Below are 13320 nucleotides of genomic sequence, written 5' to 3' on the forward strand. Positions count from 1 at the left end.
AATTTATCGTCTTTAAAAACGGGGATAAGGGTGGGGTGGTGGTTAATCAAAGATAAAGGTCAATTACCAGTACAGTACTTAATTTCACTGATTTACAGTAGTATTTACAGAAAGAAGGTCCCCTACCCGTCTTTTTTCCTTCCAAAATAGATATGATATTCAGCAAATTAGAGTCAATGTATAAAATCGGGAAAAGAAATACGCTTTGTTGTAAATTAAGTACAGTGATATTGGAACAAAAACAAACTGGTCAAACAATAATTTCTCCAATGGTATGTTAAAGAAATTATGAGTATTTCAGCAAAGACCTTTATATTAAATTCTAATCCAGAGGCGGATCCAGCAATTTGGAAAAGGGGGGGGGGGTCCATTTCATGAAAATCAATATGTGCAAAATTAATCATTTGTCAATAAACAATGACTTTTTGAACGTTTTCCGTGCGTATACAACTGTATTTAATACACATTTATTTCATCACTATATATCTATTTCACATCTATTTCAACATCAAAGTGCACTGCATTATTGAGCGTTTTGCCGTTTTGGTTTAGTTAAGGAAGATTTGCATAATATCTAGCCTTAAGAAACTCAAGTTTCCAGCAATGAGAAAGTGCGTCTATGCTTGATAGAAAAGAAACACTAAGAAACAAAAAATAACTCAGACTAATTACGACAAACTAATATAAAAATGGATATTTTGGTGGTTTTTTTTTTTATTTCTTTGATGTTTTAAATCTGAACTGTTAATCGATTTTGATTTCTGTCGATTGTCTTCTTAAATAGGATATGACAAAAGAATGGGGATAATTTATCTGCTGAAAAGGTGGTACGTGTGTAATACATTGGTAAAAGCAATTGTCGTCCCAGGGAACTTGATGTGACCTCTGTAATGGGTGCGCTACATCATCCGGACTAGTACAGATGCGATCATATTAAAAAAAATTAAAAAGTTTTGAAAAGTTGTGCATTTTCATATTAACCCCTTACACGGTATTTTTGTAACAGAATTTCCGATTCTTGGAAACAAAACAAAACAAAAGGCCCATGGGCCACATCGCTCACCTGAAGAACAATAGGTATGATAAAATCAGCCTAATGGAGTCATAATACAAACTATCTGGACAATGTACAATAATACATGTTGATCCTGTATAAATAAAATCCATTTTCCCCTGGATATTCTTATGTTTATAATCATTAGTTCCTTTTCTAACAGGACGATTTTATAGTCATATCATATGTTGAGTATTGCAGTTCTCAAAAAGATCCTTAAGAATTGTTTATATATGGGATATAAACGTACATAAACTCTGAACCTTCTTGTGAGGCCAAAGAATTGTCCTGGGGCCAAAGTCTTAACAATTATAAAGAATCATCTGGCTGATTAGTTTCTGAGAAGAAGATTTTTAAAGATTTACCATATATATTCCTTTGTTAAACTTTGACCCCCCCATTGTGGCCCCACCTTACCCCTGGGGGTCATGATTTTCACAACTTTGAATTTACACTACCTGAGGACGCTTCCACACAAGTTTAAGCTTTCCTGGCTGATTAGTTTCTGAGAAGAAGATTTTTAAAGATTTACCATATATATTCCTATGTAAAACTTTGACCTTCCATTGTGGCCCCACCCTACCCTCGGGGGTCATGATTTTCACAACTATGAATCTACACTACCTGATGATGCTTCCACACAAGTGTCAGCTTTACTGGCTGATTAGTTTCTGAGAAGAAGATTTTTAAAGATTTACTCTATATATTCCTATGTAAAACTTCGATCCCCCATTGTGGCCCCACCCTACCCCTGGGGATCATGATTTTCACAACTATGAATTTACACTAACTGAGGATGCTTCCACACAAGTTTCAGCTTTCCTGGCTGATTAGTTTCTGAAAGGAAGATTTTTAAAGATTTACTTTATATATTCCTATGTTAAACTTGGACACCCCATTGTGGCCCCACCCTACCCCTGGGGGTCATGATTTTCACAACTTTGAATTTACACTACCTGAGGACGCTTCCACACAAGTTTAAGCTTTCCTGGCTGATTAAGTACTGAGAAGAAGATTTTTAAAGATTTACTTTATATATTCCTATGTAAAACTTCGACACCCCATTGTGGCCCCACCCTACCCTTGGGGATCATGATTTTCACAACTATGAATTTACACTAACTGAGGATACTTCCACACAAGTTTCAGCTTTACTGGCTGATTAGTTTCTGAAAGGAAGATTTTTAAAGATTTACTTTATATATTCCTATGTTAAACTTGGACACCCCATTGTGGCCCCACCCTACCCCCGGGGGTCATGATTTTCACAACTTTGAATCTATACTACCTGAGGATGCTTCCACACAAGTTTCAGCTTTACTGGCTGATTAGTTTCTGAGAAGAAGATTTTTGAAGATTTACTCTATATATTCCTATGTAAAACTTCGACCCCCCCCCCCCATTGTGGCCCCACCCTGCCCCCAGGGGTCATGATTTTAACAACTTTGAATCTATACTACCTGAGGATGCTTTCACACAAGTTTCAGCTTTCCTGGCTGATTAGTTTCTGAAAGGAAGATTTTTAAAGATTTACTCTATATATTCCTATGTAAAACTTCGATCCCCCATTGTGGCCCCACCCTACCCCCGGGGATCATGATTTTCACAACTTTGAATCTACACTACCTGAGGATGCTTCCACACAAGTTTCAGCTTTCCTGGCTGATTAGTTTCTGAGAAGAAGATTTTTAAAGATTTACTCTATATATTCCTATGTTAAATTTTGACCCCCAATTGTGGCCCCACCCTACCCTCGGGGTCATGATTTTCACAAATTAGAATTTACACTACCTGAGGATGCTTCCACACAAGTTTCAGCTTTCCTGGTCTTATGGTTCATGAGAAGAAGATTTTTAAAGATTTACTCTGTATATTCCTATGTAAAACTTTGACCCCCCCATTGTGGCCCCATCCTACCCCCGGGGGTCATGATTTTCACAACTTTGAATCTACACTACCTGAGGATGCTTTCACACAAGTTTCAGCTTTCCTGGTCTTATGGTTCATGAGGAGAAGATTTTTAAAGATTTACTCTATATATTCCTATGTTAAATTTCGACCCCCCATTGTGGCCCCACCTTACCCTCGGGGGTCATGATTTTCACAAATTAGAATCTACACTACCTGAGGATGCTTCCACACAAGTTTCAGCTTTCCTGGTCTTATGGTTCATGAGAAGAAGATTTTTAAAGATTTACTCTATATATTCCTATGTAAAACTTCGACACCCCATTGTGGCCCCACCCTACCCCCCGGGGGTCATGATATTCACAACTTTGTATGTACACTACCTGAGGATGCTTTCACACAAGTTTCAGCTTTCCTTGCTGATTAGTTTCTGAGAAGAAGATTTTTAAAGATTTACTCTATATATTCCTATGTTAAACTTCGACCCCCCCCCCCATTGTGGCCCCACCCTACCCCCAGGGGGTCATGATTTTCACAACTTTGAATCTACACTACCTGAGGATGCTTCCACTCAAGTTTCAGCTTTTCTGGCTGATTAGTTTCTGAGAAGAAGATTTTTAAAGATTTACTCTATATATTCCTATGTAAAACTTTGACCACCCATTAAGGCCCCACCCTACCCTCGGGGGTCATGATTTTCACAACTGTGAATCTACACTACCTGAGGATGCTTCCACACAAGTTTCAGCTTTCCTGGTCTTATGGTTCATGAGAAGAAGATTTTTAAAGATTTACTCTATATATTCCTATGTAAAACTTCGACACCCCATTGTGGCCCCACCCTACCCCCCGGGGGTCATGATATTCACAACTTTGTATGTACACTACCTGAGGATGCTTTCACACAAGTTTCAGCTTTCCTTGCTGATTAGTTTCTGAGAAGAAGATTTTTAAAGATTTACTCTATATATTCCTATGTTAAACTTCGACCCCCCCCCATTGTGGCCCCACCCTACCCCCAGGGGGTCATGATTTTCACAAATTAGAATCTACACTACCTGAGGATGCTTCCACACAAGTTTCAGCTTTCCTGGTCTTATGGTTCATGAGAAGAAGATTTTTAAAGATTTACTCTATATATTCCTATGTTAAATTTCGACCCCCAATTGTGGCCCCACCCTACCCTCGGGGTCATGATTTTCACAAATTAGAATTTACACTACCTGAGGATGCTTCCACACAAGTTTCAGCTTTCCTGGTCTTATGGTTCATGAGAAGAAGATTTTTAAAGATTTACTCTATATATTCCTATGTTAAATTTTGACCCCCAATTGTGGCCCCACCCTACCCTCGGGGTCATGATTTTCACAAATTAGAATTTACACTACCTGAGGATGCTTCCACACAAGTTTCAGCTTTCCTGGTCTTATGGTTCATGAGAAGAAGATTTTTGAAAATTTCTCGAAAATTTTCATAAATTCCTAAATATCTCCCTTTGCAAAACGGCGTGATGCTTAATTTTCACAAATTTAAATCCCCTTAGGCTAAGGATGCTTTGTGCCAAGTTTGGTTGAAATTGGCCCAGTGGTTCTTGAGAAGATGTTGAAAATGTGAAAAGTTTACAGACAGACGGACAGACAGACGGACGACAGACAAAATGTGATCAGAATAGCTCACTTGAGCTTTCAGCTCGGTGAGCTAAAAAGGCTTTCTTTTGTGTTTCATGTGGGTATGAAGGTAGCTAGCATTTCAGAAAAATAGCATAACCCGCATAAGCGGGTCATGTCATTGTAATTTTCGTATGAAACGAAGTAAAATTTATCTATTATAACTACTTAAGTTAATTAACTAAACAATACATTTGAAAGCGGCTTTTTATAGTAAAACGAATGCGTGTACTCGTATTTGAACGTCGTTTTACTCGATAGATTGTCAGTTCAAAACTGTATGAACTATAATCGATTTTTTAAAAAAGAAATAGAGTAGAAAACTACATTGTATATGTTATTATAAATCTGTGATAGTGCTTAATTTTATGTATTTTTTCTTTAATTTTCCACATGTTTACTCAGTGTAATCACCAGATGCTGAAGGGGAGTACAATGGGTGTCTTCCCACTTAGCTAAAATTCTGAGTTTTCTATGGGTGACTGATTTTAGCTAAGTGGGAATGGTGGCACAGGTAAGGGTGTCAAAGAACAAAGGAAATTATTTACAGGTGAATTATAGTCTGTTCTAGTTTTGACCTTCGGTAAATCTTTAATTAAATAACAAAAAAATATCAGGCAATTTTTTTAAAGATTATGTTTAAAAAAAAATTAGATACCTGTAATAGAAGTTAATTTTAATAATAAAAAAGGGTTTGTTCTATTGATTGATCTTACATAGATAATTTTTATTCAAAATTACCCAATATTCATTCTTTTGAGTGATGAGAAGGAAAACAGACATAGTTGCAATAAAGTTTATTTTAAGTACAGTCAAAGTCAACAACAAGCTGTGTATAGCATTTTTAACATATTTTGATATATTTTTGCAAGTTTTACATAATAACTTAAGTACTTTAATAAATACATTCACTTTAAAATATGCTTTCATCATGCACATCAATCATACACTTGAATACATAGCAGATAAATGCAATCATTAAATATGCCACTGATCTTATATTTCACATCTGTTAACATCACTCCAGATGAAAATGTTTAACATAATATTACACACATTACACACATTTCACTCGACACATCACTCCAGATGAAGGAGACGAGAAGCTGCATCCGCATACTCCATCAGCTGGATGGTGCCCTGTCGGAGTCGGTCCTTCAGATGTCGGATACGGCTGTCAAGTTGTCGGTACTTCTTCTTCTTTGGACGCACAACACCACCAGCAGCTAGCTGAATCATCTTGGCTTCATTCGCAGCTTGCTCCTTCTGTATAAGCTGGATGAACATGAAGATGTTGGGGTGGGGTCGCCGACACATCCTATTGAATTTGTGGTGCCAGCCCTCTACTACATTTGTTGTGCGGGATCCATCGTTTTCGTAATGGTTCCAGTGGGTGAGATGCCCTTCTACCCATGTTTCTGTCACGTAGTCTTTGAAGCGTAGAACATCATTGTCATCGTCTCCATTGTCCTCAAGCGCTTCTAGCCACACATCCTCCACACGATGTTCTGGGATGAGGGGAAGAACCGCGGCTCTTCTGACTAGCATGCGAACACTGTCCTCCTCCCGGAATCTGACTGCTAATCCGCAACCCTGAACTTTCCTCCAGATGCACTGGGTAAAGTGGAAGAAGCAACCTTTCAAGGAGGTTCCAGGGAAGTTCCTCTGAACTGCATTCCTTGCCGCCACTTCAAAGTCCAAGAGCCAATGCTCGGGATTTAACACAGACTGTAGGTCCTGAATGGCATCCTTCAAAAGTCGGAAGAACCGGTTGTAAGTGGCCTCACTCTTGTTAGGTAGAAGTCCAAACACAAGGGGAAACACAGTTCCATTCACACTGGCATGCAACGTGTACAGCTGGGTGAAATGTTTGGTGCAGGAATAAAATGTCCCATCACTAAACACTGTGTCTGCGGCACAAAGGTGGTTCAAGTTGGCATCTGAAGCAAAAATGATGATGCGATGCCCATTCTCATCTGTATCGTCACACAAAAGAAAACGATCACCAGCCGAAGTACAGGTCCACGGTCCCTCGAGGTTGATGTCTTCCTGGGATGTGGGTAACTTTGGGGTTGTGGTGGACCGGTTCCTGTAGAGTGAGGACTTGCAGGCCTGGAAAGTAGGAATTTTCCTTATCATGTCCTCCACCGAGTCGTCACACTCAGAATCACGCAGTCCTCCTATTTCTTCATCGTAGATGGTAGGGATGGGTGCTGCTTCCTCTCTGCACCTCTTCTTCACGCCACTGATGAAGGACTCTGCCGCCAGTCCAATGTAGTCCTCTTCATGGTTATGCGGTCTTCCAAAGGCCACCACGATGTTGTTGCATGTTGTCAGTGTGGCTGGACACTGCCTGTTGACACATCTCCAGTAGGTTCTGTCGTTGTACTTGTTCCGAATGGAATACTTGTAGCCAGCATGTAGAAGGAAAAAGCCTCCTCTTCCATTGTCTAGAAAATCCAACCGTACTAGCGCGTTTGCCATACTTAGTGAAATGATCATAAAAAAGTACTTACGTGTACTACCAGCACATGTATATCTATTATAGTATTTACTGAAAATGAGGATTTAATGACTATTAATTATTTTATATAAAATATCAAAGAAATTTTTATTCCATTATGTTTTGAAGATACAAACATTATGGCAATTTTCTTTAAAACATCGGACAGAACACTTTGAACCAAGGAATGAGCATTTAATGAAATTTATTATTGCAATTACATTAAGCATCAGTTTGATTGAAGATTCATATTTATAACAATTAATTAATAAATTATCTCAATTATAAGTGAAACAAAATAATTATGATCTTATTAAGCCGTCAACCTCTGCTGTGTGTTGTTTATTTAAGCAATTGCTTGCCATGCCTATCAAATTAGTTTTATTTTAAATCTAATTTTGTTTTATTTATTTTTTTCAAATTTTATTTTTAATTTATAAATATAAAACATTTCAATAAATGATAATTCTTACGAAATTTTTATAACACTGTAAATCAATATTGTCATGAATATATAACTATATTTCATTACATATTACTAGGTGTTGTCTATACAGGTAGTTCACACCTAAAACAGACTATACTCAATGCTCACTCAGGTGTGAAAATCACAATTTTAGCTAGGTGGGAATAAGAATTTCAGAATTTTAGCTACGTGGGAATAAACCGTACAATGTACTTTATTTCGATAAAAAATCGATAGGGTTTTTTCATATAAGAACAAAATCTTGGGACGTAGTACGAAATTTTTTAAATAAGCAATTTTAAAAGCATTTATTTGAGATAATTACAGTATTTCTATTATAAATTGGGAAAATTGCCTTTAAATAGGCATTAAACGTTTTCAAAAAAAATTCTTAGGTCCCAGAGAAAGGGGGGGGTTCCAACACCCGGAACCCCCCCCCCCCCCCCCCCCCTCTGGCTCCGCCAATGTAATAAATCAAATAAATCACTTCATTATAAAAAGAATTACATTACATTGACAAACACTGAATTATTATTAAATAAAAATAAGCATTAGGGTGCGAGTTTTTTTTCTCTCACTGATCCTCTAAAAGATCGTATAGTTTTTGATAACCATAACCAACGTATCCTTTTTTCACATCATGTTTGTTTACAAGCACGTGCAATTGAAGACAGTTGAAATATGTTATAAATTATCTCCATTATCAATAAATAATTTAATAATTTTTGTTTCTGCACAGTACAATGTACGAGTAAGTTTGCTGCATACACAAAACAATGAAAATGCAGTTGCTAAGCGATGCAGTTTGTCATAAAAAATGCATAATTCAAATCTCCCGAGTTGTTCTTGTGTAAATTGTCAAAACTAGGTAAGCTTATGAGAACAAAAATCTAATCGAGAAACTGTTTATCAAGTTAGCTGAGAATCAAGTGGGTTCTTCCTAAAATAAATCTCATCAGCTACACAAGGTTTAAAACAATTATTTATTGTATCCAAAATTATAATTATATTATTTCGACTAAACCTTGAACAAATTTTTTTTTTCAAAGTGCGTTAATATCGATGATATCAACGCACTTTGAAAAAAAAATTATTTCAAAGTGCGTTGACTTAGTCCCAAAAATGAACGCACTTCGAAGAAATTTTTCAAAGTGTGTAATTTTTCAAATTGCGTTCTAACAATGAAGGCCAAATATTTTACCTTATTAGTTTGCTTTAGCTCAAATGGTCCAAAAATTTGACGCAATGAATGCCGAAGCCATAATGCACAGCACTTTTTGAAACAGAATTCTTGGGATTTCTTCCGAAACTGAACGGTCGACAAAATATCTTTCGTACCTAAAACTGGTCATGAAATTGCCGATCCAGTCCACCAAAACGGTTTCTTTTCAATGGAGACCTATTACTTTAATATCATCTTAGATGCATCCTTTAACAGCCACCATATTTTTACATTTTTAAGAAAATTTTAACCATAACATACGCCAGCAAGCATTATCAAATTTTTGATTAGACATCTAATGTTTTCCACCAACAATGGAAACAGCTGTCTGCAAAACTTCTAAATTAATTGGATATTTAAAAGACCACTTCTACATTAGCTTTTGAGACAAAATCATTTTTAAAATAGCACACCTAGTATAAATAAGAAATTGCAAATTTTAAGCACAATTTTTCTCCTCGAACCAGTGGATCTTTGCATTCCATCTGGAAATTATCTTTACACTTACCAGGTAGTGTCATTATTTAAATATTATAACAAAACGATAGATATTCCCAACTTTCCTTGACATTCAAAACTTTTATCTGTCAAAAATAAGTAATACAAAAATGACCATTTTTATTTGACATAATTAGAGTTGTTACTACATCCAATCGGTTCTTTCCGACGTATTTCTTTGCGATGTATATTGTTCCAAATCGTCCAATAAATGACCTGCTGTGGTCTTACAAAATAAAATAGTGGCACGTTGTCATTTATTCTCTTTAAATCAAAACAAGATAGAAGCTGATGGGATTGTAGAGTTCCTATGTTCAGTAACTTTCACTTCTTTCCACCGGCTTTCTGTGCAGCCTTGGTGACTTTGCCCTGTGATGGCTCAGCCTTCTCAACCTCCTTGATGACACCAACAGCCACGGTCTGCCTCATGTCACGGACAGCAAAACGTCCCAGGGGTGCATATTTAGAGAAAGCTTCAACACACATAGGCTTGCTGGGAACCATGAGGACCATACCAGCATCTCCGTTCTTGATGCATTTTGGTGCCTCTTCCAAGACTTTTCCACTACGACGATCGCATTTCTCTTTGATTTCAACAAACTTGCAGGCAATGTGAGCAGTGTGGCAATCAAGGACAGGCGCATATCCATTCTTGATCTCACCAGGGTGGTTCAAGATGATGACCTTAAAGTAAACAAATATATTTTTAAACAGATGTTATTATAAATTCTGTTTGTTTTCATGCTTTTACAACATGTACTGAGGCCTATCAAATTCTTGTAAAGTTTTACCTGGGCAAGGAAGTTCTTGGCGCCCTTTGGTGGATCATTTTTGCTGTCTCCACAGACGTTTCCACGACGGATTTCCTTTACGGACACGTTCTTGATGTTGAAGCCAACATTGTCACCAGGAACAGCCTCTGGGAGAGATTCGTGGTGCATTTCCACAGATTTTACCTCAGTGGTGATGTTGGGTGGAGCAAAGGTGACAACCATACCTGGTTTGATAATACCAGTTTCCACTCTACCAACTGGCACTGTTCCAATACCTATTTTGAAAAAAAAAATTAAATTTGAAGGCCAAAAAAAAAAACAGAAGGGAAAAATATCGTAAGAATCAAACTGCTACTGCACTTATTTGTTGTTCTTTGGCGTATAGCAACATTCAATTTACCTCCAATCTTGTAGACATCCTGAAGTGGAAGACGAAGAGGTAAGTCAGTTGGTCTCTTTGGTGGCAGGATAGAATCCAAAGCTTCCAAAAGGGTCTTTCCGCTGGCATTTCCCTCTTTCCTCTCAATGGCCCATCCCTTGAACCATTCCATCTTTGTGGAAGCCTCAATCATGTTATCTCCGTGCCATCCAGAGATGGGGACGAAGGGGACAGCCTTGGGGTTGTATCCAATCTTCTTGATGTACTTCTCTACTTCACCCTTGATTTCGTTGAATCGAGCCTGCAAACAAAATGACCTTGTCAATATTCATACTCTCCAAATCATGCCAAGGAAATATTATATATTCAGACAGATCTAACACATACTAGGTTTAAAAATATTTTACTGTAGTGCAAAGGAAATTATGTTACCTCACTGTATGGTGGTTCAGTGCTGTCCATTTTGTTGACACCAATGATGAGCTGCTTTACTCCCAAAGTGAAAGCCAACAAGGCGTGTTCACGGGTTTGTCCGTTAGCAGAGATACCAGCTTCAAATTCACCAGTACCAGCAGCAATGATCAACACAGCACAGTCAGCCTGTGAAGTTCCTGGAAACACAATGCAACATTACAGTTATATTCCTCACTTATCAATCTTAATACATGCATGTTTATAACTTTTGTAAAAATTTACCTGTAATCATGTTCTTGATGAAATCTCTGTGGCCGGGAGCATCAATAATGGTGACATGGTACTTGGTGGTTTCGAACTTCCACAGAGCAATGTCAATGGTGATACCACGTTCACGCTCTGCCTTCAGTTTGTCCAACACCCAGGCGTATTTGAAAGAACCCTTTCCCATCTAAAATATTCAAGATATAAACTATTGAACTCGAGTCTTCATCAAAAATGAATTAAGAGGAAACTTAGATCTGCTGGTATTGAACCATCTCAAATAAATAAGGTATAGTCAAAATGAGATTGTCGATTGCTTGTGATGGATACGTACCTCAGCAGCTTCCTTCTCGAACTTTTGGATGGTTCTCTGGTCAATACCACCACATTTGTAAATGAGATGGCCAGTGGAAGTTGATTTTCCAGAGTCGACATGACCAATGACGACAATGTTGATGTGAGTCTTTTCCTTACCCATCGTTGCTCCTTGTTTTTATTACTCTAGATACTGTAATTTAAAAAGAAATTTGCAATTAACTAAATTACAACTTCTATGGTCATCATAAACATCAGGGGGAACCTTGTTTAGATTTGACAATAAAACCCATTGATTTGTTGACTATGTAACATTGCTGTGGATAATGCAACAGCTGCATCACAAGACTGTGTGTTCAAACAAAGCAGAGAGTTCAACAGCTGAACTGGAAACAGATTAACACTGACTGTTTCAAAAGTACTCAATGTGTTCAACACTTTCTTATACTTCCATGCTCCATTACTTTTTTAAGAAAGAATTATAAGCGCCTATAAGGGCCTATTCAATTACTCAATGCCATACAACAGATTGTACAAATCAAAATGGCCGCCATCTTGACCACGTGTGCTATAATGCCTGTCACCGCTTTGTTTACTTATATCTTGTTACAAAATGTAATTATTGATTTAAAAGGTTTAAAATGTTTTCCAGGTTAAACAAAACAAACATATTTCAATAGAATTAAATGACATTTTCATGATATTGACCAACTTGGACCGAGTCGAACTACTGCTTTTGTATGAAGTTGTGACGGAATTTACGAACGTTTTTATAATAAAATTTCAATAAAAGGTTATCAAGAACTATGTATAACATACAGTTTACCGAAAATCTTCTCCTTTAAAGTATGTTATATTGATATTACTTAACATAATCATACTTTGGACATGACCCAGAGTGCACCGAAGAGTTCAAAGTACAACTTGGCGTGTTAACTTATCATTTTTAGAATTAAATGAAATAAATTACTTAAATATATACATATAAACTTCAATATATAAGTTATGTTCATAAAAAATATTGCTACATTATGATGAAATTCCAAGATGGCGACACCAATATGTCTAGCCGGCTACCACAAATTTTTATCTTGGCAAAATCTTCTAAAATACCCTTAATAAACAAAAATCTTACAAGAATAACAAATCTTAATGTCCTGATGATACATTAAATACAGAAATGGTAAATGGATGTCATTTAATCATAGCGATATTCATTGGATTTTAACAGAAATTCCACACTGTACTTACTCTCAGAGTTCGCCACAGCAAAAAGGAAAGAGAGAGGATTGTCACGTGTTGATAACGTCACGGTTAAGGATTACCCGATATGACTAGTAACCAGAAAATGGTGAAGTGAGACAAAAAAGACACTTTAGCAAAAATACAATACTATTCTTTCAAATAATCTCTGTTTTATTCGGTACTGTTAATACTACATGATATAAAGTTATTTTTGAAACATATTTTTCTTGCAAAGTGTAAGTAATCTTATAATTCATCACCTTCATCCTAAGAATGGGCACCTGACGTGCTGTTTCTTTTTTCATATTGAAATAAATATATACCTTACTCATAATACAAAAGTACGTTTTTCAATTTCTGGATTGTTTATCTTGATTTTTGTTCATACATGTTATCTTAATATCTTTCTTTATTTATAATTTTATTGAAGATTATTTCCTGATTTTATGCACACCGTCAAAATACGTCAAAGTATAAAAATAGCTTATCGAACAGGTCCTCGTCCCTAAAATGTTTGTTTTATGGTTGTTGTTTAACTCACCCCAAAGGTACGTTGATGACAACCACTCTGGAGGGCCACGCGTAAAAAAGCATGTAAAATGATGCCCTTAG

At 36.8% G+C, this 13320-nt stretch overlaps 2 protein-coding genes across 2 annotated transcripts; both read right to left on the reverse strand.

Moving 5' to 3' along the window:
- Positions 1 to 5697: 5697 nt before the first annotated feature.
- On the reverse strand, positions 5698 to 8006 carry LOC128174929 (uncharacterized). Its single transcript, XM_052840356.1, has one exon. The coding sequence runs from the start codon at positions 7129 to 7131 to the stop codon at positions 5710 to 5712; it is 1422 nt and encodes a 473-aa protein (XP_052696316.1). The 5' UTR covers positions 7132 to 8006; the 3' UTR covers positions 5698 to 5709.
- A 1419-nt stretch (positions 8007 to 9425) lies between these two features.
- LOC128174940 (elongation factor 1-alpha) lies at positions 9426 to 12797 on the reverse strand. The gene is made up of 7 exons (XM_052840366.1): positions 12715 to 12797; positions 11483 to 11656; positions 11167 to 11335; positions 10903 to 11081; positions 10492 to 10771; positions 10110 to 10366; positions 9426 to 10002 (listed from the first exon to the last, which is right to left on the reverse strand). The coding sequence occupies exons 2-7, from the start codon at positions 11624 to 11626 to the stop codon at positions 9643 to 9645; spliced, it is 1389 nt and encodes a 462-aa protein (XP_052696326.1). The 5' UTR covers positions 11627 to 11656; positions 12715 to 12797; the 3' UTR covers positions 9426 to 9642.
- Between the last annotated feature and the right edge of the window lie 523 nt (positions 12798 to 13320).

This window comes from Crassostrea angulata, chromosome 1, assembly GCF_025612915.1.
Source record: "Crassostrea angulata isolate pt1a10 chromosome 1, ASM2561291v2, whole genome shotgun sequence".
Lineage (NCBI taxonomy): Eukaryota > Metazoa > Mollusca > Bivalvia > Ostreida > Ostreidae > Magallana > Magallana angulata.

Bases quoted from the DNA above. Each gene is read 5' to 3' on its own strand.
- LOC128174929 (XM_052840356.1), bottom strand. From the start codon at position 7,131: ATGATCATTTCACTAAGTATGGCAAACGCGCTAGTACGGTTGGATTTT.
- LOC128174940 (XM_052840366.1), bottom strand. From the start codon at position 11,626: ATGGGTAAGGAAAAGACTCACATCAACATTGTCGTCATTGGTCATGTC. The intron at 11,336-11,482 runs GTACGTATCCAT...TGAATATTTTAG, and splicing joins TCGAGAAGGAAGCTGCTGAG to ATGGGAAAGGGTTCTTTCAA. The intron at 10,367-10,491 runs GTAAATTGAATG...TTTTCAAAATAG, and splicing joins GGATGTCTACAAGATTGGAG to GTATTGGAACAGTGCCAGTT.